The sequence below is a fragment of the Cricetulus griseus genome, chromosome 5 (assembly GCF_003668045.3).
Source record: "Cricetulus griseus strain 17A/GY chromosome 5, alternate assembly CriGri-PICRH-1.0, whole genome shotgun sequence".
Classification (NCBI taxonomy): Eukaryota; Metazoa; Chordata; class Mammalia; order Rodentia; family Cricetidae; genus Cricetulus; species Cricetulus griseus.
In genome coordinates, this window is record NC_048598.1 from 46,016,484 (window position 1) to 46,043,870 (window position 27,387).

The 27,387-nt window shown below is 34.1% G+C and overlaps 1 protein-coding gene across 1 annotated transcript; it reads left to right on the forward strand.

The window, feature by feature from the left end:
- Window positions 1-6,489: 6,489 nt before the first annotated feature.
- Rgs21 (regulator of G protein signaling 21) lies at window positions 6,490-26,873 on the forward strand. Its single transcript, XM_027418104.1, has 4 exons — window positions 6,490-6,500; window positions 10,599-10,675; window positions 14,089-14,255; window positions 26,670-26,873. The coding sequence occupies exons 1-4, from the start codon at window positions 6,490-6,492 to the stop codon at window positions 26,871-26,873; spliced, it is 459 nt and encodes a 152-aa protein (XP_027273905.1).
- Window positions 26,874-27,387: the final 514 nt, after the last annotated feature.

Genomic DNA, 27,387 nt, shown 5'->3' on the forward strand with positions numbered 1-27,387 from the left:
AAGCATACTTAGGAAAATATCATAAGTGTGTTTCACATATATTTTTTATAAATTTTGAATTCAAGAATCTCTACTTTCTGCTAAGTATAGTATTGACAATACAGTGGCCATTATTCCAACAAAACACTTTAAAATAGTATACACGAATACATATTACATAAATTTACAATAATGAAGCTATCTATAGTAGGGTCTTAAGTTTTAAATGTGCCTCTTTTTAGAGAAAAATATTTTATGAACAAAACTGTACAATGTCACAAGCAAAAGAAGACTGTAGATCAAGGGCTCACTAGATGCTCACAGTCAGTTGTCAATGGGCAAAGGCAGAATAACAGTTAGAGGTTTAAACAGCGATTGTTGGAAATATGAAAGACAAATTTCCATGTGAGAACACAGCACAGTCTACTAAAAGGATATGTCATATATCAAGATCAATAAGAGAAAAAGATGCATAATAAGGAAAAAACATAAAAATATTCCATGACATCAACCATAAAGATGTAAAGTAAGAAAGACTTGGGGTTAGTCATCAACAACACTGGATAGAATTACCAAGAGGGCAGAGTTGTCTAAACATGACAGACAGGGAGTGGCAAAAGCACAGAACCCACACACACTGCAGAGGCCATAGAAAGTGATGGTCTCTCTGGAAGTACTTAACCAGTTTCTTTAACATATAAGTACAGAAATACAATAAATGTTGGATTAAATGTTGTATGTGTATATACATCACTTTCATCTCCATAAGTTACAGCAACGGCTCTATTTTTATCAGATTAAAACTCTAAACAACCAGTGTTCTTCAAAAAGTGGATTGTAAGATAGTAATGACAATACTAATATAACTATGCTATGCAAAAAGGAAAAAGAATTCATACAGAAAGCAGTATGAATTATCTTCAGGATCATACTGGCCCTTCATTTTGTATACTATATGAGACCATTTACTAAAAATTCTTGAAATGACAAAATTAAAGGTGAAGAAATGTTAATAACTTGAAGTGATATAAATGTCTATAAAAGAACAGCTTGAGGGATATTTTTGAGACAATGGAATAATTATCTGCCTTAGTTGCTATGGTGGTTAAATAGATATACATGATAAAAAATTTTAAAGATCAGAAAAAATGAACATGATTAGTTAATTCTGTTTTTGTTATTGCATATACTTACAAACAATGTGACCCCCTGGGAAAGGCTGGTTTGTGGTCATGGAAGACCTTTTTGCTCTATGCTTTCTTCCAACCTCATAAGAATCTAGAGTCCTCTGAAAAATAAACATTTTTAACAAGACTAAGTATGTTACTGCTCAGTGGTAAGGTGGTTGCTTAGCTTCTATATAGCCCAGGGTTTGACCCTTACACCACAAAATATAAATGAATAGTTATAAATTAAACACACTCTTAGGAAAGAACAGAAAAATCAATGTGAATGAGAGGAACAAACAAAAAAATCTATATTTTTACAGAAATAATTTACAAAGCATGGCACTAAGAATTTGGGCACAGTAAGTAAGCGATAGGAAAACAGTGAATTCCCTTTGTTTAGTGATTGTTCAGGAAACCATATCATTATAATAGCATCTAAGGTAGCAAATTGTACTCGATCCATTCCTGAGAAACATATTTCCTAAAAACCAATTGATTGAAAATTAATGCATGTATGACATTTCTGAATTTCCTGTAGCCAGTCTATAAGTCAGGCTTAAGCACCACTAATCAGAAGATTAAAAGGCCCAATAGTCAGAGGATGATAGATTCAGTGGGAGACTCACTGCTGTCTGATTCCCGGCAGTGCACTTATTTGATGACTTCCTGCCTTCTTCATAATGCTGAAAAGGGAGTTCCTTCAGCAATAATCTACAAATTAAGAGAAACCCATTTAGCCTGTCAAAAAAGTTACATGATGGAGTATCCCTAAGCAGCATGCCAGGTATTTAATCAGTACTTTACAACAGACTGGATAGTTCTTATTGCCTTTACTACTTTAGAAAATTTAATTTTATAATTTTAAAAGATAAAAACATAAAATCAAAGTTATTGTATAAAGGGAGATAACTGGTTGTGAGCAAAATATGTGAAAATAATCTAATGTATTGTTGGAAAATGGTAATTGGCTGAGAAAGAATTTTTTGGACCATTCATTTTTCATTAGGGTTAAAACTAATAAATAGGATAGAGTAAATTATCTATCTAGAAAATATTTGATTGAAATAAGAAAAGAAAATAAGCTGTAATTGAATTGGAGTTTTTATCTTATACAGTAGTAAAAACAGACCATATTCAGTGCTTTCAGTATATTGGGATATAATCCTGTGTGTGTGTGTGTGTGTGTGTGTGTGTGTGTGTGTGTGTGTGTGTGTGTGTGTGTTTGCTTGTGTGCATTTCAAACTGTGTCTGTTTCCTTAACATTAGGGACTGAAATCTTTAAATGTAAAGAAAATCTAATCAGATCTTCCAATTTTTACATATTATTAATAGTTTACAGAGAGTTGATCTTTTCAGTTTATCAAAATTTCACTGCAAAAACACAAGAATTTTAACAAAGACATTTTGGCCAAGGATGTACACAGTCTAACTGCAAGCTTCTTTTAATATTATATTATTTAGCTTTGTAAATATTTCCCAGAACTATTACCTTGCTTTGCATATTTTTGAATTGAATAATAAGCTCTTTACCAGAGAGTTTAAATAAAAAGAAAGTTACCTCAAGAGAAGAATTAAACAGATGCTAAATACATAAAATGGCAATGTAGATATCTGAAACGTGGATGAGAGAGAGTCAATTAAACGGGTTTCCCTCCCTCCCTCCCTCCCTCCCTCCCTCTCCTTCTCTCTTTCTCTCTCTCTCTCTCTCTCTCTTTTTTTTCTCTGTGTGCGTTTATACCTTAGAATATTCATCAATACTAAGGAAAATTTCAAGTTTAGGTTCAATTAATAACAGATGAGATGAGATTATAAAATTGCACTAAAGCTAACTAATGCTGCTGCTAGAGCCACTGTGCTGTTAACTTACATGGTTGACCTTGTTCCACCCATACTGTTATCTATACAAAACCTTTAGGGAGTTGTTATCGTCTGAGAGTCTTGGTTTGCTAATATATAAAGTGAACATTGAAATGTTGCCTCGTGCATAGAATAATGACCAAGCAGATAGTGCCTAGGCAGTTTCTGACACATATATGGACAAAATACATTAGCTCTTAATTAGTTTAAAAGTTCAATTATTTTAGCTATTGAGAATTCCCCTCCCCAAATCACTCATGGCATTCTCACCTGAATGTCATTCAACTAGTTCAGAAGTAGTTTTAAAAATAGGAACATTTTTTCTCGCAGATACATCAGGTTGAAAGAAGAATTTCCCATTTAAACGACACTACACAAGACAGAATTAATATTTTATTAACTTTTTTCTCCTGATTAAAAGAGAGGAACAGATAGAGTGATGTACACATACACTAGGAAGTTTCTTATAGATTTAAAACCCATTCTGTTGCCTCTGAGCAGGCCCTGGAAGTGTAGCAAAATCTGGTAGGAAAAGCAATCAAACTTTCATAAACATTCTATGTATCTCTACACCCACCCCCAGTCCACCCACAAAAATCTCTTCTATTTCCCCTTCCATACATTTATTTCCCTAAGCATGTTTGACTTCACCTCAATTGTGAGTAAGAACCCCATTTGATTGGGATACAGGGAGTAAAATCCATTCATTTGATCGCTTCCCTTGTCTTGGACTCACAATTCCATTCCCATCCTTCAGACATTCCCACCCTGTCCTTTTACCCTTGAGTCCCTACACTAGGCTTCTTTACTTTTGCCTTTTGGTTCAAGTTTCAAGAGTAAATAAATATGCTGCTTATTAAAATAGGAAAGTAAATGAGTTCAGTTTCCCAAATCATGCCACTCTGAAGCATAAACATGGATGTGTGAGTGCAATTAGTCCTGTTAATCCGTAAGCCAAAACACGAAACTGTGATTCTGTTCATTCCTTCTTACTCTCTTACTTACTTTAATTGACAGCTAAAACTCTATACTTACAGGTGATATCCTCTTACCTGTGCCTTTCCTCTCACACCCTTTCCATTTATTCCACATACACCTTAACCATGTCAATTTCCAAAACTATCAACTTCCAAGTCATATAAAGTCTGGTATCTCCAAGACACTTAGAGTGCTCAACACTAAGAATTTGTGTGATCCATTTCCTTTCTCCACACAGAAGCAGCAAGTAATTGCAATGTGGCAAACTATTCCCAAGATCTCCTTTGTTCTATCACCTTAAGAATGGTTCTATGGAAGTTCAATTTGGGGGAGAGAAATAAACAAACATACATGGATAGTAGCATCCACACATACACACTTAGCATGTCTCTCATTACTCTCATATCAGAATCTGAGATGGCCATCATTTGATTTTAGCAAAATGAGGCTCAAAGAGGCCAAAATTACTGTGCCAAACTTTGAAGAGTCACATTTATCTAAATTTATACTTACTTCACTATATGCCAATCTTTTAAGGACTTTAAGGAGTGGAGTTCCCGTACATAATAATAGATGCCTACCGCTGCTTTGAGAACTGACCACACACTTCATGGTTTAAAAGTACACAAATTTACGAGCATCAAGTCCAAAGAATCATAGTCGAAAGTTAGACCTGTTGGTTTACATCAAAGTGTTAGTAGGATAGACTCCTGGATTCTCTGACGAGACGACCCATTGCTAACCCTTTGTTCAAGTCAAATGTCATTTGAATAACACCCTGGTTCTTGACACTTCTCATACTTCTCTAGTCTCACATTCCTTCCACACACACCCTCTGACTCACTCAACCCCTTCTACCATTCCTCTGAAATAAACCCAGATAGTTACACTGGGTCCCTTTGCGATGTAAGATCACACATTCATATTAACTAGGTAATAGGATGCCAACATCTTGAGGAAGTATTCACCCTCCCATATTAAGGAGAAGCCCTTATGCTGAAGTAGAAACCATTAAATTAAAAACTAGAGATGTTTAGATGCCCAAACAGTGTCTTCATTGAGAAATTGCTTGTCAGCATGTACTGGACGCTACACAAAAGCATTTATCTGCAATAGAAAGTCTATTTGCTCTCCTGCTCATTTCATTATGAGTCTTCATTTTGATAAATAAAATTTGTTTTCAACAATTTCCTGACTAGTGAACAGAAGCTTCTTAAAGGCGATGGGAAGTAAACTAAGCAAATTGTGATTGTTGTTTCTATTTTATGAGAAAATAAATAATTTTAGTGAACTCAAAGAATGAATTTCAATTTTGTCTTGGAGTTTCAATGACAAATAATCTTGCTTCTGCTTCTTATTTCTTAAATATTTTGACAGACTTTATCAAGAAAAACATCTAGATTTTAAATTTATGTTCTAACATAATGTATATTGAAAATAACTTCAAATAATCATTATAAACTCAGTGTTGTATTATCCCTCATCAGCAAAACATAAAGTCAAAATATGTTTAATGATTCAGTTTTTGCATATCATAAGAATATTACTTAATGGTGCTTGAACTAACAAAATGAATTGAGCTAATTGCTGCTTGATACCCTGATTGTTTAGGTCATCACTTCTACTTCCATTAGTCTCAGTGCTCCACGGTCATTAACAGACTAGGAATTTTTGTACAGCAACCACATAGATATGTTCCAACTCCAAGTTAAAAGAAGCCTATCTATACTATTGTTACTGTTGTTATATTGCTATTAAAGCTTGACAAACCACACATAGGGTTACCAAATATTATTTATTAAAACACCAACATATGGAATCTATTTTGATAAATATGCTGGCATTATTATTTTAATCATCAGTGTTGGATTAAGATATATGGGCATAAGCTATACTAGATTCATAGTTTAAAATATTAAAGAAAATCATATTACTAGTCCATGAGCAGCTGAACAAATTCCAGGTAAACATACAATGCATTTTTGATAACAGTTTTTTATATATCAGTAAAATTTGTTAAGTGGTTGTTTACATGTGCTAGAAGGTAGAGCCTGTCTCATAAAATCAAACATTAAAGGAAAATGAATGATCTTTACACATAATAAAGGCATAAAGGTTATTATTAAGTGCATGTTATAATATTATAATATTGAACATCTTGAGAATACTAGTTGTCATGGCGATGAATGCATATGAAATTTAGCAAGTAAACTAGCAGAATTATTATTCTAATGGAATAGTTATCTTTTTATGCCTGATTCAGAGAAATGTCATATTTATTTAAAGAATTATTTGTTCCTTAGAAGTTAAAATGTTTTGACCAGAGAAAACTTAACAAAAAGGTAAAAGCTGAGACTAGCATGACTTAAAAAATGTCAACTTGTAACCCAGGGACAGGTATTTACATACTAATTGTAACATTCCTGCTGTCATGTTACCTTCAGCTTGAAGATCAGTCAAAAAGAGAAACTGCATCACCTGTGGCAGGCAGACAGTGGAACGCAAAATGCCAGTGAAGTGAGTTCCTGTTTAAAGCTCTTTTTTTTTTTTTATCTCAGAAGATGTATAACTGAAACACCCGAGTCTTCAGTAGTCTATATGACTTGCTACCTTCATTTATGATGAAAAACGTTAATTGTTGTCTTTCATCCTAATTTTTTTGCCTTTCACTATTGATTATTTTTCTTTCTTTCTTTCTAAAATATGTCAACAATATGTGACTTGCTTTGGCTCTAAATTCTATTTGCTAGATAAAGAATGTTGAAGTAGACAGGACATCAATGTCTATCTTTATCTGCTTTTTTTTAAAATGGTGAGTTAAAAATACAACATATATGATCTTTGTAAAAATTATTCATTATCGCAGTCCTTATTAAGAAACTTTTGCTTGGATATTAAGTGCTGGGTAAGGAAGCAGCTGTCATTTCCTCAGGCACATGAACTCCTTGCTTGAATTTTCCATTCTCCAGCACACTGCTAATTGAGTGTGAACAGCTAAGTTGTTGGATTCCACATTTTTTAATGCAATACAACTGGTTCTAGCTGGCACAATTAGCAAGATAACTGGTAGCTTTCACGCAGTTCCCATCTGGTCTGGCTCTTCTCTGGACATATAATATGGGTACTGCCGGCCTTGATGGAACTAGCTTAATGAAGAAAACAGACAGGAAATCAGCCAAAACCCCATGAAATACTAAGTGCAATTTTGGCTCCAGATACATAGTGTATTTTCTGGCAAATCATACATACATGGAAAGTTACTCTGATTATTCACCAGAATTCTATAAAGTTCTCCCCACCACCACCACACAAGACACACACAGGAAAAGAGGCACATATAACCTTCATTTGGGTTATAATCAAAACACATACAAAATTAAAAGCAGAAAAATAGTAATGAGAGAGAATGGCATATTGTCCATTTATTTCAGATAACACAGAAGTGAAACTGAAATCAATGGAGTCTTTACAGTTTTAAATTACTGGCAATTTTCTTATTCTCTTATTTTTATTTATTGAATTCTACTGATACCTCTATAGCTGCACATTAGGAAACATTTGTATTTCTTGTGTACATCCAACCTAAGGAATGTTTTACATTTATTTTATAATTTACAAGCTTTAAGAATGTATTGCAGAGACAATCTATTGAGTAATCAATCGCCACAGTTTATCTATTGTTTACAATCTGGGAGAAGTGTGTGACATTCCACTACAGGAAAACCATTTTCCTACTACATGTGTTCCAAAATGAGCACATACATGTGGACTTATGTATCTGGGAAAGAAGTTTTAAAGGAATTGGGGTCCTAAACAAACCTGTTTCTAAATATTAACTCTACCACTGCTGTTTGTGTGATATTGTACAAGTCACTAGCATTTATAACCTCCTTAATCAATGGTAACAGGGTAATTCAAAATACTAATATTGTCAAGGTTAACTGAAGGAAGGTGTGTGACATTCTTAACACAATGCAGATCACAGATAAACATCCAAAGCACAGTCACACATTGTAGTGTTCTGATACATATTAGCTTTCAGTTTGTTTATCAATACCAAAGTTTGTCCTCCTAAAGAATGCAAATACCACTATAAGAAACCCAAATTTAAAATTTTTTAATGGTAGGAAAGATTATTCCTTAAAATAGATACACTATACCTAATTTCTGAAAAAGGAAGCCCTCCAGTCCTTTCAGAATAATAAATATTCAAAACTGAATCTTCCAGGTGAGAACAGGTCAGCAAAGTGAGCATTCCCAACATCTTCGCAAGGCACGGTGGTATCCCTTCTGAGAGCAGAAAGGCAGCTTACCCCTTCAGTAAAGGCAACATTTCTCGACCTGAATTTATAATAGAATGCTCCAGCAACTAACATTCTATGTGCATATCTACAGAATACAGAGTACTAAAGTGCATCTCTGATTCAAAACCTCATACTTCCTTTTGTCCTTAGTGTCACACTAACATCCAGACTTTTTTCTTTTCTGTTTTTCCTGCTTATTCACAATGAGGCAAATGTTAGAAATAGCTACAGGTTATTGATAACATATCCATGCTCAGGCTTCTTTGCTTTCCAAAGGGTGTTCATGGGACATTACTTTTGCCTTTAGCTTAATCAAATTCTGGCTCAACCTAAAGACTGTTCCCTTTGCCCTCATTTTCCTCAGGGATGACAGTAAATTTGTAGTGTTCTGTGGTTCTCCAGGCATGCTGTCACACTTTGTCTCTGCTTCCTTTTGCCCATGGCACTGTAAAATGTTCAGCTTGAATAATTTGTCTACACTTTTTTAACAAGCTTTCTCATTGTATTCTCCCAGCCTCCTGAAAACCACATCTGTTTTTGATCAGTTGTCTTATACCAGCCATTATCTAGATTTGACCATTAATTTCTAGGCCTAGCCACACTCTTCTGGGTGCTAGAAAATAAAAACTTTTATCTCTTATTAAAGAGCCTACATCTGAATGGAGAAGTAGACTTCTGTGCTGGAGTGGATTCTCTGTTTCTCTGTTTTACCTGATGGCCACATCTCATTCAGAAGGGTGCCTGCCCTCTAAGGCCCAGCTCTTCTCTGCCTGTGCATTAACATCTACTCCACAGTTACTAGGTTTTGTATAATTTAAATATTACATCAACCATCACATTTCAGTCTGAAAATGACTGTTTTTATACAAGTACATTTTAAGTGACCTTTATGATAATTTTAGAATTCCAGCAAAATTTAGTATGAGTGCCATGTGATACAGCATAATCTTAGTGAAGTAACAAGTTGTAAATGCTCAAAAGCACTTCAGTGTGAAATTAAATCTAGGATTAAGACTAATACTTAATTTATTAATAACAAAAACTAAACAATGCAAATCTTTTTAAATATCCATTTCAAATAGAGACCACTATTGCAAAAGTCTCCTAGACAACCTGTGCCTTCATTAGTAAGTTAAAGGAAACATTGAGATCTGGGGCACATAACTTGGGAAGGAAATTTGAGACAGAAAATGTCAGTAATAGAAGAGAACAAAATGAATACCCAGCATCCTCTCTCTTTCAGTCTTATTATTATTATATGAAAATATTCAAGCTGATATTCAAACAATAGGGAAACACAGTAAATCCTTTAAAAATGATATAAAGTATGCAGCAAATTATAAACAAAGGACCTCAAAAGAATAATAAGGACTTCACAAAACCATATTTAGGATTAGCATCTTGATATGTAAGACAACATTTTATAAGGATGGGATATGAGACTGTCTCTATCTTATTTTCAATTGTTTTAATATATCATTTAAATTAGCTTGCCCCTTGACCTTTTGTACATCACAAGTACATAATCAAACTCTTTGGCCAGAAATGGCTTCCTGTGGATAGGGGATAGTTTCATCAGGATATTTATCCATTAAGAGAAATAATATCTGATATAATTGTATCTCACAAAGATTATATCTTAAAGCTAATTTATCATTTTACATAATATACCCCAAAGCATATCTTTTTCAGAACACTTGAGTTCATAAATAGTTTAGTGCTTTGAATAAACATAGCACACTCTTGACAGATTCCTATATTTATATAAATCTGTCCAGAACTAGTCTACCAGGCTAAGTAGAATAAAATCTGATTCAGAATAGAGTAAACACAGCAAAATATGAAAATCAAACATCTTCCATACCATCACACTAGAAATCTTTAAAGTCCTTCACTTTCTAAATATTTGTGATTATTAAACAGGTATATTTGTATGCTATATAACTTAAAATAATCATTCATTTTTATTTTAATCAGGAAAATTTTTCAGAACAAAGTGACACATAATAACAATGTAATCAGAAAAATTTATAATTGCTTCACAGAACCAGTATGTCCCTGGTGTCATTAATTTCATTATTTACAAATATTAACACTGTTGGCTAGATTGAAAATTAGTTTCCAGATATCAAATTATATTCTACATCATGTTACTATGACTTTACACATTGGAAATATGATATGATTTTTGTTGACATTTTCCTGCTTTATCATTGGCTCATTTTTAATGATGCAATTAAAAAATTATCTTCAGCTAAGTATGACTATAAGTTACTAAAGAAAAAGATCACAATGCTATTGTCAAGGGTAGATGCTGTTTCTACAGGTCTCCAACTACAGAAACACTGGCATGGTCAGAAAATATGGACTCACTCTTAGCTAACCAAGGTAAGATTCAAGCAATAGTGCTTTTTAAAGATGATAATTAAGTATAATTCATTAAACCTGGAAAATGACAAATATTTCATGAAGTATGATACTGATCAAAATTCCAAGCATAACATTTTAAGGACCCAGAGTCAAAACAGACTTAGTTTGAGACTAAATTAAGTTTGTCAAAAGTTCAGGTTTAAGCTTGTTATTTTCTTAACTTATCATTTGATGTACTTAATCGCTGTTTGCCATTGGTACAAACTAAAAAATATGCAAACTATCAACAATAGGAAATGTAAAGACATTTCATTTTATAGTGATACATATGTGTTTATATCTAAGAGCAGGGCTCAATAAAGCAATTGTAACAAATCATATAAAATATTTTGATATTGACATTAAATTTCGCATACAAAATAGTCACAAAGTGTTCCACTTTCTGTTTGTTTTATAAGCAGTCTGCTTCCACAGTACTTTCTGGTCATCCAGAGAGGAAAAGGTAGGACTACAATGACAATTAGAGCATATTTATAGTATTCATTGTAATCACCAAATGACATTTCTGTTTGAGATTAATAAAGTATCTGGAAAGCTTAAAATAGTAAAGACAAGCATAGTCTGCACTGCTGCTTATTCATACTTAAAGTTAGATTGAATTAAACACATTAAGATACACTAAATAATTTATTTTTATTGACTAAAGCAGTTTGTGAAACAATCCACTTGCAGCTCAGGAGCAAGATACTCATTAAAGATGTGGATATAACACAGCTTTTTCTAAGTTAGGAGGGTAGTTTCTTGTAATCGTCCAGTGTAATCAAAGGAACAAACCAAGTTTCCTAAGTATCTCATAGAGTCCCTCCACTGATTGTCATGTGAGGCCTGCAGAGGAAATGAATTTTACATAACAGCAGTGCAGAATGGAGCCGAGGAGGATCCTGAGGTGGACACAATGATTCTCATATGCACACGCTCTGGGAATTTATTTAATATTCAAGTAAAAATGCAAAGCCATAGGTTCATCTAAATAGCTATTTCATGTGGCTTTTGTAAAAAACAAGATAATTAATAATACTGCTATATTTTACCTTTAAACACCTAATAGACTGGCAAACTGCTTAAAATTTTTTTTTCTAATTTTTTTTTATTTTATTAGTTCAAATTAGGAACAAGCTTGCTTCAGATGTCAATCCCTTCTACCTCTCCCTCCCCTACTTAACCATTTTTGCCAACTTTGCCTCTATGCAGACTTGGCTTTGCTGGTAGTTTGCTATTCCTATTTTCTACCTACTCCATTATGTCTTCTGTGACTTCTAAATAGATGAAGTCATCCCATCCTGCACACTGTCCTCAAGAATGGATTTTATTGCATATAATGTGTTAAGCCAGACTCATCTGGAATGTTTTCAAATTAAACCATGTCTAGAACAGACTAGCAAGTCAGTGAAATACTGAATCCTGGACAGAGCTTCCTGACCCCAGAATTAATTGTTTATTTTGTTCCTTGGTTGCAAATTAAGATATGGAAGGAATGTGTGGTTCAGGGTAGGTCTTCCTAGAAACTGAAGAGCAGCAGAAAACAAGGTCATTTCTTGATTTCAAACATTCATCTCTCTAAGATACATTCATGAATTCTTTCAGGAAAAAAGCTTCATATGTCCTAAGCACACACAAGAATTAAAGTATTCTTTCATTTTTAACGAATACTTTATCTTACATATTTGGATTTCAAAAATGCATCATGGTTTGGATTTTCAAAGTATTTTTTACATTTAGTATAAATTTTAACATCTAAATTTGTGACAGAGAAGCTTAGTGCACAGTTAATTTAATTTACAAATAGTTAATAAGTTTTTATTCATTGATGATAACTGCACTCCCTGACATTTATCCTAAGAATTTTAATTAGTGTCTTGTAATTTTTACAATGAATTTTCACTTTTACATGACTTCACATAAGAAAAACATCATGCCACTTTTATTCAGCATTTAGACACTTGAGATTTTTTTATTCTAGAAAGTTATGCTTTATTTTATTGTTAAATTTCACTTTTGTTTCCCATATGCAGCCACCTATAAAAAATTTGACAGATCACATTTCTGTCGTATTTTCTTTTTTTCAGTCAATCTTTCAGTCCCCTGTATTTCCATAAGCTTTCTTCTTCCAGATGATGAGACATTGGGAGTAACGCTCTCAGCCTGCCATGGGGAAACAAGTGCTCTGAGTATCTGCAAGGGGACCCTTGTGGCAGATGGAGGAGAAAACCACCAATGTTTTGGAAGACAAAGTCTTAAGTGACAAAAGCCCTGACAAGCATGTTCCTTATCAGACATAAAGCCACCCTTACAAGCCCATCTGCCCAAATGCAAACTGCAAACCTGAATACCATGACCTTAACATACCAGAACAGTCTAGTCAAAATAGGAGCTCTGAACATAATATTTCTAACAGCACATGGCTAGAGGCATACTCCCAACTACACTTATCTCAAAACATTGAGCAAAAACCATCTTTTACAATTAGCTGTGGATATTTTGCAAAAGAATTCTACAAGGCACATTTTGTTGAGGATTAAAATATCTATCAAAGCAATGAATTGTATAAAGAATAGGGGGAATAAGACAAACGGTATTGTAGGTTAAAGATGTAACTGTGGTTATTGATTTTTTCTATAAATACATATCCTAGTCAAGTCAAAGGAAATGAACCTACAAATAAGTGGGCTTGTATGTAGCACCTACTGCAAAGTTGCCAGAGAAATGCAGGCTCACAGGAAAATCTGACTGTGAGGCAGAATATGAAATATTTCACATTAAGTACATTGAGTAAGGAAACATTGGGGAATCACCCCCAATTATTTGATTTTCAGAATTAAAATTGTCCATCAACAAAAAGAAGAGAATAATCATTTGCCCCCAGTTACTTGATTGCTTAATGATTATATGTCTCCAACATAGTCACCACAAAGCATTTAAGATCAGCATTGCCGCTTCTCCTTTGAGCCCAAGCCAACATAGCTTTTTCCCTCGGCTTCAAATTATGTCTCAAAAGCTCATAGAAAAGAAACAGATTCTTGCCCTGGTTATTATAACATAATTAACTTGGGCTAAGTAGTTCAGTAGCCCATGGGGTTTCCTACCCAGTAGTCATCAAGACATTCTCTGAAACATAAACCAGATCTAGAAATAGAAAGTGTAGATTTTCCTGTTGATTTTTAAAGTATAAATGGAAATATTTTGGACCTATGATTACTCCTCAAAATTAAGTTTACTAATTTGGAATTGATATTATGTAAATATTACTTTAGACTGGCTGATTAATTATTTGCCACCAAACATTCAATAAATGCTTATTTGATGCAGTAGACTTAAATGGGGGAATGTTAGTATCTTATCAATGATGCAATGCTTTCTTAAATATTTTGTAGCTGGTTTGGATGCTTTCCGAGCCTTTCTAAAATCAGAATTTAGTGAAGAAAATGTTGAGTTCTGGCTTGCCTGTGAAGACTTCAAGAAAACAGAAAGTAGAGAAAAGATCGCTACCAAAGCCAAGATGATTTACTCTGAATTCATTGTAGCTGATGCCCCGAAAGAGGTGAGTGACGTAGTAAAGTTGCAGCATACATGGGCTGGTCACAGTTAGAAAGAGTTAGCTCTGTCTAAAGAGTAAGCAGATCATTTCATTTTCCAGATAGACAATGTCAGTAGGCCTCAATACAAAAATATATTAAACACTCATATATTTTTAAATTAATTTATGTGAAAGAAAACCACGTGGTGGATCTAAGCACTTTTCATTTTGAATGTCTTAGAAGTCTGCCCTGTAGAATGCAATAATGCTCTGTGTTTAAAATGAGGTGTGGCTTGCCTTTGTGTGAAAATTATACAGAGATATTTATGAAGTGAGAAGGTCCCACTCATGCAATTTAAATACAAGAAAATACAAAGGATCTTAAGATGAAATCTAGAATTATTCTGATAATATCTCTTGAAACAGTGTTTATTTTAAATTTTTATTGTGTTCACATGTGTGTTTGTACTGACTTTCATGCATGCCTGTGTATGTATAGATTCACTCTGCTCTTTGTATAGAGGCCAGGCATTGGCTTCCAGGAATGTTACTATCCAATCATCCACCTTAATTTTTATTTTTTTTATTTTGGGGATTACAGTATAATTACAACATTTCTGCTTCCCTTTTTGTTGTGGGATATGTGATCATACTGTGAACCCTGATTTTGCATTTGAATTAATTAAATAAAAATCAACCTCAGGTCAGCATTCAGAGCCAGCACCTAGTTGACACAAATGTAATCAAAGAGAATAAGAAGGAGTCTGGAAAATGGATAGAGAGACTCATAAGAAGTAGGAAGGAGGGCCTTTGAGTGTGGCAGTCCTTTTTGGTTTGGCAGAGCACAGGGACCCAACTCTTTTCATGATGCTGGTGAAGAGGTCAGCTGGTTGTTCTTCAACCTATCTGAGCCCTCAGGTTGTCATCCCAGCCTCTGACTCCTGAGTCTTATCGATAAATAGAATGATAGGGACTTAGTTAAAAACTACATTTGGTGGCAGCAGCAGGAGGCAGATGGGACATAAAAGTCCCAGCTGGCACTATCTGAGAAGAGGGCCAGGAACTGTGCAGTTACTGGCAGAAACAGCAATAGATTCAGGAGCAGCCTCTATGTAAGTAGAAAAACAACAGCTTTCTTTCCTCCAAACCCTCCCATATACCTCTCCCTGCTCTACTTCAAATTTGTGGCTTCTTTTTTCATGCATGCCAAAGTGGACAGGGCAAAGTCCATGAGGCCTTAATGATGGATAAAGAACCATAGACAACCAAGGAAGGCTGGGAAGAGAGAAAGTCTTCCCAGGGAAGAGCATACCAAGTGATTACCCACCTTAATTTTTGAGGCAGGGTCTCTCACTGAAACTGGAGCCCACTGTTTTTGCTAGACTGGATAGCCAACAAATTTTAAGGACCATGTGTCTCCACTCCTTCAGCTTTAGGGTTATAATCATGCCTAGCTTTTACTCGGGGGCTGGAAACCGAAGCTCAGAACATCATACTAGTACCAGAATGTTTCACTGAGCCCTTTGATGGTGTTTCTGGTATGGAAAGTTTCATTATGTTTGGCTTAATTTCCAGTGCATCAACACAAAGACTGGGCACTATATAATCTAGTATTATTTGTAAATAGGATTTGAAGAATTTACATGTTAAAGTCTGTAAAGTTGCCTTGAAAATATGTAACAAGAAGCAGGAAAAAAGTTAATTCATAAGTAGTGGGCAAAAAGGAAGCTGAAATAAACTAGTAATAGCACAAATTAGCTCATAGCACCAGTGATCTTTCTAAAGACATAAGATACTGATAAGTGTGTCACTTACAGTTCCTATAGTTTCTAATCCAATATTGGAATTTATGCTGAGAGAAAACTGGTGGTCATTATAGGCAAAGCATAAGTCACATGGAATGCAAACACATTGATAAAATCTAGGACACAAAGTTATAGGAAGTTCAACTTTTAGATGGACATTAATTACTGCAGTTGTTACTAGTTTGCTATAATGCTAACAGATATAAGAACCACTCAAGTGTGGTTTGGAATTCACAGGGGGTAGAGAAGAACTTTAACTCCTGTGGAGATACTTCAACATTCATTTCCAAGTTACCATCAAAAAATCAATAAATAATTCTGGAAAACTGGAAATGTAGTTTATGTGAATTGTCAAGTTGATTAATGTGTCATTTCCTAAAAGGTTTTGAAAGCAACCCTAAAAATATGTTTTATCGTAATCCTCATTTGAAAGCCAGTGTTTTTCTTTCCTAAAAAATCTAATTAGCAGTGACGACTTTAAGATAGCATTAGTAAACACGATTCATTAAAAATAGCTAATGAAAAGATAGTCTTAAAGCTGCGGCTAATGGACTGAAAAGATGCCTCAGTGGCTAAGAGCACTCAGTGCTCTTTCAGAGGACCCGGGTTCAATTGCAGGCATACACAAAACAGGTCACAAATGAAATTTCTTTTGGTGGAAATAGGATGCCGTCTTCAAGCACGCAAGGGTTCTAGGCACATATGTGGCACATAATCCTATGTGCAGGGGAAAACATCTATAAATATAAATTAAAATAAAAGTTGAAAGTGTAAAAGTGTAGCTGAACTCCAACTTATAATTAACAATTTTGATTAAACAGCTATATTTATTTTCCTAATATTTCCTTCTAAAATAATCATCATCAGTAATAATTTAGCTAAATAATGCAATTGCTGTTGTAGGATATAAAACTTTTATAGCTTTAACATTTTACACATCCAAATAATTTAAGTAAAATTATGGTTCCTTTTCAAGTAATTGTTAAATTGTTTCAAAATGACTCCAAATGCATTTAAACATTAGAAAATTCATTGAAATCAAAGTAGGTGTGTGTATGTATATATACATATATATTCATTCTCCTTCCTATTCTTTACCATTCACTGTTTCTAATGCAAATATCTCATTTGAATGATTTGTTTTATTTACCAACTAAGTTGCTAAGTCCAAGTACTTATTGCCTTTCAATTACATATAAAAGGTAATACATATGCTAGTAAGTTTATTTGCTGAACAGAATTTTGAGTATCTGTTCACATAATAAATTCAATAAGATAGAATAAGTTATTGACAAGACTCCACAAATATAAAGGAGATCATATGGTAATAAACCACACTTAAATTAATTATTGCCATTGTAGAAAAGAGATTATAACTACATGGAAAGGTATAGGATAGATTTGTAGAGTGAATCACCGATTAAAGAGAGGGGTCATGAAAAGATCAAGCGAAGATAGACTACTTCAGATTGAAAACATACTGGCTTATCACTGTTATATATATAAGGCATCAAGGTATTTTTATATATTGCAAGTATTTTGATATTGCTAGTATCTGCAGAAGAATAGAGAGTAGCTTTGAGATCTTTATCTCCATTGTTGGAAATAAAAAAAATATAATAGGGAAGATTCAGATTTATCTGGTAGGCAAACTTGAAGAGACTATGTGATCATATTTATAAGTGGGTTAGAAGATACTGTTATTTTCATAAGCAGAAAGCTAATTTCAGAGGAGTTCGTGGGAGACTGTTTTCCTTTATTCTGTATTCAGTGGACACCATGTAACTGACTCTAATAAAGAATTAAATTATAGCCGATTTCCTTGGTAGAATGTCCTACACTGAAGAACAGTGGCAGAGTCATGTGGTCTAGATGTCTACTAAGCCTTCTTTCTTTTCAAACATTCATGTCTTTATTTCTTCCACTGTAAAATTGCTACCCACTTCACCAATTTTAATTTATTGCATCTAGATTATACTAAGCTTAGTTACCGGCCCTTGTCTGCAAACTGAGGTCACATGGTTGTCAGAAAGAGGTCCTCATGGGCAAAGACTACACACAAAAAGTGGACTTTCAGACTTCTGTGAGAGATGTAACAATCTCAGCTGCACTTCATGCCTTCTGCTTTATAGTGGCACCTTCCTTGTGGTTCCCCCTTATCCATGAGATGTTATGATATGGCACAAAATCTAAAGTTTGGCTAAATCTCAATTTGGATTCAAACCCTGTGCCTCCTTTGCATTGTGCAGCTATTTCTTTTGTGGGACTCGTCTTCCTCATCTAAAACTAGAAAATAGCATACACACATGAAGCAGGTGAAAATGGTGATAAGTGAGATAATCTGATTAGTACTCAAATCATGTGGAAAAGTTTTTTAAGATATTTTAATCATACCTTTCTGTAAGCATGTCCCCAGGTGAGCTATTAAATTTTAAAACATTATAAGAAATCACTTGAAGATTTCTGTGAAGATATAAAGACAGGCTTCTAAGGATTTAATAAAGTACATGTGAACACACATTGCACAAAATATTAGCAAAACATCAGCTTCCACTCAAAAGAGCAACTCATTGAAGAAACCCCACCATAATGGGCTAAGGGAAAAAAGTATATCATGAAGAAAATTGCATGTCCCAGCTATTTTGAGTAAATGACTAGACATTTAGAATATTTTTAAACAGCTTCTTTTCCAAGTTTCAGTAATTTACATGAAAAGCACTTGAAAGTAGCAAAGAAAACATAATTCCCCAAGTTGTACTTACTCATATGTCATTTTGGACCATTAATTTCAAACATTTAGAAATGTTAAAGTCAAATATTAATTAGTTTTAAAAAACAATCCTAGAAAAATTAAAATACTGTATTTCTCACCAATGGCTTTCATATATTTGAAACATTTATAATTATATTCTTATATATGTCATCAATAAAATAAAGTATAGGGACACTGGGGAGATGACTCAGCAATAAGAGCCCTTGTTGCTTTTGCAGAGGATGTGAGTTTGGTTCCCAGCATCTACATGTTACCTCACAGCATCCTTGGTTACTCTAGTTCCAGGGATCCATCCTCTTCTGATCTCCACAGATTTGATGTGGTGGTTCACATGCACATATGTAGACATAACACTTATATACATAAAGCAAAATCAAAACTATCTTAAAAACTAAGAGCAATACCAAGTCCTCTGTTACTAGTAGCCAGTAGTTTACTCCCATTCTGTGAGACTAGAATGCTGTTCAGGAAAACTACAGTAGCAAGAAATGAAGAAGTAAGAACAGATGAATGAGGGAGACAAGAGTCAAGGAAAGGACCATGCAAACATAAAGCAATTTACCTAAGCAGCTTGAGGCTGTGTGGCAGAATATAAAAGAGGCCACTATACCTTCCAGGTCACCTTTAATTCTGCACCATCATTAAATCAATTAATGGGATCTCTTTAAAGAATGGAAAAGTGTAAGAGATAATAGATGATGACAGACAGATGATAGAAACAAATAGGAAATGATGATTAAATAAACTGAATAATTGCCAAGTGCTTTTATGTGTACTGTCTTGTTCCATCAGCACACTCATTCATTGCCTTAGACATATGTTTCTAGCATCCATGGTGCAGGAGAAAAATGACCCAAACTTTAGAGATGTTAAAAAAAATGATGAGGATAAGACTCCTAGCTACAAGGACGAGTGAGAAAAGATGTCTTCAGCCTATGCTTCTTCTAAGTTTCAAATTCCTTCTCTAGATCTGCCACTCATTTTTAAGTGTCTCTGACATAGGCTGGTAGCCTTGATGTTTACCCTAAAGGCAGAATGAAGCAGTCACACAAAATCTATTTTCTGTTCTATGAAATATTACCTTTTCCATCTCATATTTTCTGTAATTTGTGTGACATCTTAGACTATGAAGTCCAAGTTTGCACAAATAAACCAAGCTACACAACTGTCACATATCTGAAGAGGGTTGGTCACATGCAGACTTCCTGGTTATTGGTTCAGACTCTGAGTTCCTATGAGCCAACTTAGTTGTTGCTGTGGGCTTTCTTTTTTTTTCTTTTATTTACTTAAATTTAATTTTACATTCAGATCACAGTTCTCACTCCCACCCACCCCCTGGCCTCCCTGCTCCAGCCTTCATCTACTCTTCCCCTTAGAGTAAGGGCTCCCATGGGGAGACAACAAAGCCTGGCCTATTAAGTTGCTGAAGGACCAAGGCCCTCCCTGTTGCTTTAAGCCTGAGCATGGCATCACACCATAGGAAATGTGTTCTCTCTGTGGGTTTTCTTGTGATGTCCTTGACCCTCTGGCTCCTACAATCCTTCCTTGCTTTCTTCAGCAGGATTCCCTGAGCTTGGTCTAATGTTTAGCTGTGGGTCTCTATATCTGATTCCATCAGTTACTGGATGAAGGCTCTCTGATGACAATTAGGTTAGTCACTAATCTGATCACAGGGGTGGCCATTTCAGGCTATGTATCTACTATTGCTAGGAGTCTTAGCTGGGGTCTTCCTTGTAAATTCATGGGAGCTCCCCTTAGATCCAGTTTCTTCCTGGAAGAAAGAAAAGCCCCCTAAAAGCCCCCTTTCTAGTCATGACTTTCAGTACTCTTTCTCCTCCTCCCATCCCAAAACCCATCACTCAAGTTCCCATGCTCGCCCTCCCCCAGTCCACCCAGGAAATATCTTCTATTTCCCCTTCCCAGTGAGACCCATGAGTATGAATTTCAAACTAAAAACACAAAACCTCATGCTATCTTTAAGCTCCCCTGTATTCTTGTGTCTTTTAAGCCAGGACAACCAAGTTGATGATGGTGATAAAGCCATAAATCTGACTGCCTTCCAGCTGTACTAACAGCAACAAAAAGCCCCAGCATGTATATTTAGAAATCTGTGTTTATCATGATTTTATATGTGTCAGCTCCTTTTCCCACAGAAATTGAAGAGGCATCTGGTTCTTATTCAGTTCCATCCTTGCTCTGACTGTGTGTCTAATTAGTCAAGGTGCTTTTTAATTCTATTCCCTTTCTTTCTCTTGCCCAGTTTAATATGTTAGCAATGCCTCCCAACTTCTGCCATCTATTTCTGTCACCAAAGCCACTGATAACAAGTAGATACAGTCTTGAGCAGGCACACATTCCTTATAAATGTTTCAAAGTCTATGTTTTCTTTAATCATAACCATGGAAAATATATTTCCGGGTATTCATTTGCCTTTAATGATTCCAAAAATGAAGTAATACAAGAAGTGTTAGTGATGATTAAATAGAATTAAGTAACCAAAAACATGATTACAGATGGCTTTGGTTTAAATAGCAATTTTGAAGCGCTGTCATGAATGAGGTCTAAGACAGAGATACCTGCTCAGGCTTTGTAAAACATTTCACTTATGCAAGCTTACATGCTTTGCTTAATGACAGTCTCCTGCTACACTCTACATCCTAAATGAGGAACTCCCACGCAGTGGGAGCAGAACTGAAAACTTTTCATTCAAATTATGTGAAAATATGTAAGGCACAGTTTAGAGGCAAAAGAAAGAGCCAACAGGTACATTTTAAAAGACATCGTTCCTGTGAAAATAATTTGATGAAAGCTTAAAGAACTTAAAACTGCTGGTGTAGAAAGCAAAAGGGATCTTGTCTTGCGTAACTTTCAGCTAACCAATGCTCATGAGTATTAAAATTTTCTGCATTTGATAATAAAGATGTGTTAAACAACTGCAACAAAAATCATCCTGAGAGCCATCATCTCCATGCAAAGACTTGTCCTTGTCAACTGCACCAAGACCTCTGCAAAAACCAGGATTAAAAGCCTCAAAATTGCTGTGATGAAATCTCAACTGTCCTGTTTTCTGAGATTGGCAGACAATATAGTAGTCTGAGTTACAGAAGATAGTGGTTTGAAATATAAGCAAATAAAATACTATTTCTCAAAGCAACTGTACTCACAGAATATCTATATAAGCAGAAGCAAGTATTCATTTATATTATTAATATATTACTGTATATTTACTTTGATATAAACAATGCTTATATTGTAAATATATATATAATAATTTAGTAGATATGAACATTGAAAGCTGAGTGTTATTTCTCTTTCAAAGCTTTTATCTACTGACTTGTTTAAATCTCAGTTCATAACAACTGTGGTTTGCCATTGTTTTGACTAGATCATTTCAATCATCTCTTCATTTTTCATCCTTTCTCTCACAGTCCATATCTAATCAGTATTTCTATCATTCTTTAGAATATGCCCCAAACCCAGACACTCTTAAATGTGCGCTCAGGTCATAATGATTGGGTAATAAGTACTCTTTGCCCTATTACTAAATGTTTTTGGAAATTACATGATATGCCCTTGCAGCATCACTCCCTAATCCACCATCTTTTTCCCAACTACCTGATAAGTTTTCTAGATCATCTTCCTCATGTTCAGATCTTGCTATTGAGGCCACTCAGAGTCAGTAACTATTCAAATATGTGTTACCATTACTTAAAACTCTCCCCATTGATCTCACTGTACATAAAAGAGCGGTAGAGTGCTACAGGGTCTTCTGCCTGCTTTACTTACCCAGCTCTTGCCTTTCCTTCTTTGGAGGCCAGTAGACTTCTCTCAGTGAGTTCTCCCACAGGCATGCCCCAGATTTTATATTTCCTACTCGTAAAGATACTTCAAAGGCTGATTTCAAATCTCATTTTCTTGGGAGAGACCCTCTTCTATATAGTGTATTTTTTTCTTTTGGATTGCTTTCCCAAATCTGTCCTCCAAGTTTACTTTACATCATGATTTTCTTCATATCCCCAGATTCTACCACAGCTCTATGCAGATCCTTAATAAATACCCTAAGTTAGTTCAACTCAGGAAATCATATATTTAAAAAGGCTAGCTTTTAAATATATGATAAATTTTCCTAAACAATGAGGAATATAAATGTAATCATTTTACAGTTGTATGTGACAGTTAGAATAAAAGATTCAATTAACACATCAGTATTAATATTTCAATCACAATTGTCTTCAGATTTAAAAACCATCTTTATATATTCTTACAAATTATTTTAAAATTGAATCTATTTTTCAAAATTTTGTCATTGGAAAAAACAGAGCTGCTAAGAAAAATAAAATTAAAAGAAAAGAGGACAGAATACTGGAAATGAATATCCATTCTGAGGCTATGTTTTTAGAGATGTAGAAAATGAACAATTTAGAAAAAGAATTGGAAGAAATAGAGATAAAAGACAGGTCAATTTCCAACCCCTTAACTTTTGAGTGTCTCATCATAACAAATTTCCTTTCTCAGAAATCAAAATTAAATTCTTAACATTAACTAAAGCTTTCGTACCCAAATCTGTTTAAGTATATTCTAATTAATTAAGATGTCTACATCAAAATTACACATAATAACAAGAAAATAAGATGTCACAGTGGGCTATTTCACAAACATATCACAGAAAATTAATGGAATTCCATAATATTCAAACAATCAACAGTATTTTGGTTTAAAAAAAAGATATGGTAATACAGTACACAGTGTTGAGAGGAAAAGGTTTTACACGAAATACCAAAAAGACAGGAATAAGGTTAAGTAGTAAAACCTAAACTGTAGACACAAGAGTGAAATTGAAAAACAAAAGTACTGTGAAGCTCCAAGATCAAAGGCACAATTTACACAGGCACAGAAAAATACACACACGATAATGATTAGAGAAGAAAGAGGTTTCGGGGATGACTCCAGTGTGTCAAGCTTGAACAAGTTGAAGAAAAATAATGACATCTATATAAACATGTGGGTGTGATGTTTTTGTCACTGACATTAAGTTGAATTGCCAAGACAAATCTTCATAAAACTGCTGATTATCTTCTGGGAACAAAGATATGCTCATCATTGAGTTATCAATAGCCGAGGTTGGCAGTTCCTTGGCAGGGAAGCAGCAAGTCAGAAATGAATTCATTTTGGTAATAACATTAATTGGCATTAATGGATTTAAATGGAATTCTTTTTACATTTTAGAATGATTTTGAATAAATATACAACCATTTCTTCACTTGAGCTTTCCAGTATGTATTTACTAGGTCCTTAACTTTGTGAGGAATGCAGAAAGTATAAATATCTGACAGATTCTCTGTGATAAAAAATGTTTTGGGAGGTCATGATGTTTTTAATCTGCTCATAATCCCACAAGGAAAATATTACTTGAATCTAGTCTGAAAGACAAAATGTTTTGTGGAAGACATATATGAGAAGTTATCTTGTTAAACAGGATAATATGAAAAACATGTTCTGAAGTAGCCAAGCAGTAAGAATATGCTGAGAACTTTCAAGTCTTGTTGGAATACAAAGTGTACATAGAAACAGGAGGTACATCTCAGTTGTAGAGCTGTTGGCTCTAGAGTGGACAAAGAACAAAAGAAATGGGTAATGAGACTACACCGCAGAGGTCATGAATGCATAAATCAGAATGATTATGATCACAAAAATGGTGATGATTACAGTCAAGGTGATGATAATGGTGACTTGATAACAGTATACATGATTATACAGTAGGCACCAATTAAGGCTATTGTCAGTCAAACATCTTCTGGAAAAATGTCTAAATATGATAGCTTAAGTTGCTCCACATATCATCAGGGGCATATAAATCAGTAATGATGCTGTTGAAGGATTTCGACATAGCTGCATGAAAAAACAAATTGTGGCTTATTTTCACATACCTCTATAATACAAGATATTCATAAGAACAGATTAGCATGGGCGCTTGCAAAACAAGTTCTCGATAATAGTCACTGTTCATTTATTCTACTACAAAGAAGGCTAAATCACAGCACATAAGACATAATAGACCTGGCTGGAGCCTACAGATGTCACACTACTCAGAACTCATGTTTCTTCTCTTGCATACTACACCTCAGCCAGTCAAGCAATTGGCTCTTTATAACTTAAAATTCTTCCCTGTATCAAGATTTTGCATTGTTTATCTGTCAGAAATCTTTTATTGTTCAGTTTTTAATATGATACATTTTACTTCATCAGATGTCTTTCCTCAAAATAGAGACAGCATTTGGCACATAAGAGACACCCCCATATATTTGGGGAACTCAATCAATGGATCTCCCTCTTCTTACATCATCAGACTGTCAATATACTAAGTAAGGAAACTCATGACCCAAGGTCACCAAGGCACAATGTTAGAGTATAGATTTGAAAATGACCACATGCCCTCATAAACAAAGAAGTGGCAACTGACTCCAAGTTTTGGGGTGTCTAATGAAGTTTCAATATTTTATCTGGATCTTTGAAGAAGGACCAAAGAAACTGAACAAGAGGATAAAATTATAGATGGATCTGGGATCAGTGGGTATCTGAAATCCTTATCAAAAAAAAACTATATGGGGTCTAATCATGCACTTTTGATGACTCCTTTCCAATTAATTATTCTTATTATTATTTTCCATAAAATAATAATAATCACTAAAATATTCTATAACATTTATTCATTAATAAAATACTTTAAGGTAAGAGCCCTTACTGTTCTCTTTTCTGCCTAGAAAACTGAAAGTACAGATTTGATTTTCTTATATGCAAGGCAAGTTAGCAGCGGAATTAGATTTAATTGCAGTTCTGTCTAACTATCACTTTGTCTCACTTGAATGATGCATAAGTGAAATTTGTGAGTTTGCCTTTACCAAATTCCAAATTGTAGCACTTTATCAACTTTCACATTTTCTCCTGAGATGTTCTCATTTTATTCCATAAATATCTATTGATTTCTTATTATGTGGTGGGTATTCAGGTAAGTACTAGAAATGATGATAAATGAGATACAGCACCTGCCTTTAAGGAGCTTATAATATTAAGATTCAAATATATTTTGTACATCATGAATATTTTTAGTTTAATTCAATTGCCTTAGATAAAATATTTGCTGCTCAAATAGCCTGGAATATGGATAGAGAAGTTGGTCTGCACATTAGCAGTTTTTCTGATGAATGATATTCCAATATAGTAGAACTCTACTAGGCTCTTCTGAAGACACACTTGTTTTGGTTTCTTGGTTTGTTGATGTTGTTGTTTGTTTGTTTCTGATTGTGTGTTTTGTGTGTGTATATAATTGAACATATATATATATATATATATATATATATATCTTCAAGAGGTATAATGGCAGTGAAGAAAAGACATTATTTGTCTCATTTTTGACAAATAGAAAGAAATAAAATAGAATAGCAATGCTATGGGAATCCAAAAGCTTTTCTAGGTATATGGAGAATGGTGAAAAACAATCTAGGATGTTATAGTTATTCCTAGATAAAGCACATGTTTGAAATTCAGATCATAATGTTAGAAGAATAAACTGGTATGAAAGAAAATGTATTTCGAATCATAATGTGTCTTGTTTACATTCTCATTTGCTTTTTTAAAATAATAAAAGTCAGCTTTATCTGTTTCCTGTCAATGACACCCCTCTCAAGCTACAATAAATTTTGACATCTATCATGTCAAAAATAAATGCATGATCTTGCTACTATTTTCCATCAAATAACTTTGTGTTTGGAAAAAGTCAGCAACACATGTACATAGTACCCTGATAAGTCACACATGTTTTGAATAATTTCATATAATGACATGAAACCTTGTTTTCTACAGATTAACATTGACTTCAGTACCAGAGACCTCATCTCAAGAAATATTGATGAACCAACTCCAAAATGCTTTGATGAGGCTCAGAAATTAATTTATAGTCTCATGGCCAAGGATTCATTTCCTCGTTTTCTAAAGTCAGAAATTTATAAGAAGCTGGTAAATAGCCAACAGGTTGCAAATCATAAAAGATGGCTGCCTTTCCTGTGAAGAAGGTAAATGCAAACAGTATACTGAAGGGTAAAATATTTAAAATATATAAAGAATACAAATCATTTCAGGGTTTAGAAAATGTTTATGCTTCAGCCAAATTCATATATACATACATGTGTTACAAATTTAGAAAACTACTGGAAGAATACAGAGTAAGTTAATGAAGATAAATATACTTTTCAAGCATAAATGAATAATTTTATACATTATAATTTAAAGAAAAATACACATATCTTCATGTCACAGAATTGAAACCTGCTTAACATCATATACAACATTTTAAATACCATTTGCATTTTTCAAAAACCCCACTTCTGTAAAAAGAAAACTTCAATTATTCCCTGTGAACTATAACTGATAATATGATGATTATCTGAAGTACTGGAGCTTTCAAGTTAAAAAGAAAACTTAATGGATGGGTACATACTTATGCATAAGCCTGAGAGTTCCAGAGACCAAATTCTTCAAAATCTATTACTTGGCTCAACAATAGCCTGACTTAGACGTGTAT

Excerpts from the sequence above, each read along its gene's own strand:
- Rgs21 (XM_027418104.1), top strand. Across the intron at positions 10,676-14,088 it reads CTCACTCTTAGCTAACCAAG|CTGGTTTGGATGCTTTCCGA; the intron begins GTAAGATTCAAG and ends AATATTTTGTAG. Across the intron at positions 14,256-26,669 it reads TAGCTGATGCCCCGAAAGAG|ATTAACATTGACTTCAGTAC; the intron begins GTGAGTGACGTA and ends TGTTTTCTACAG.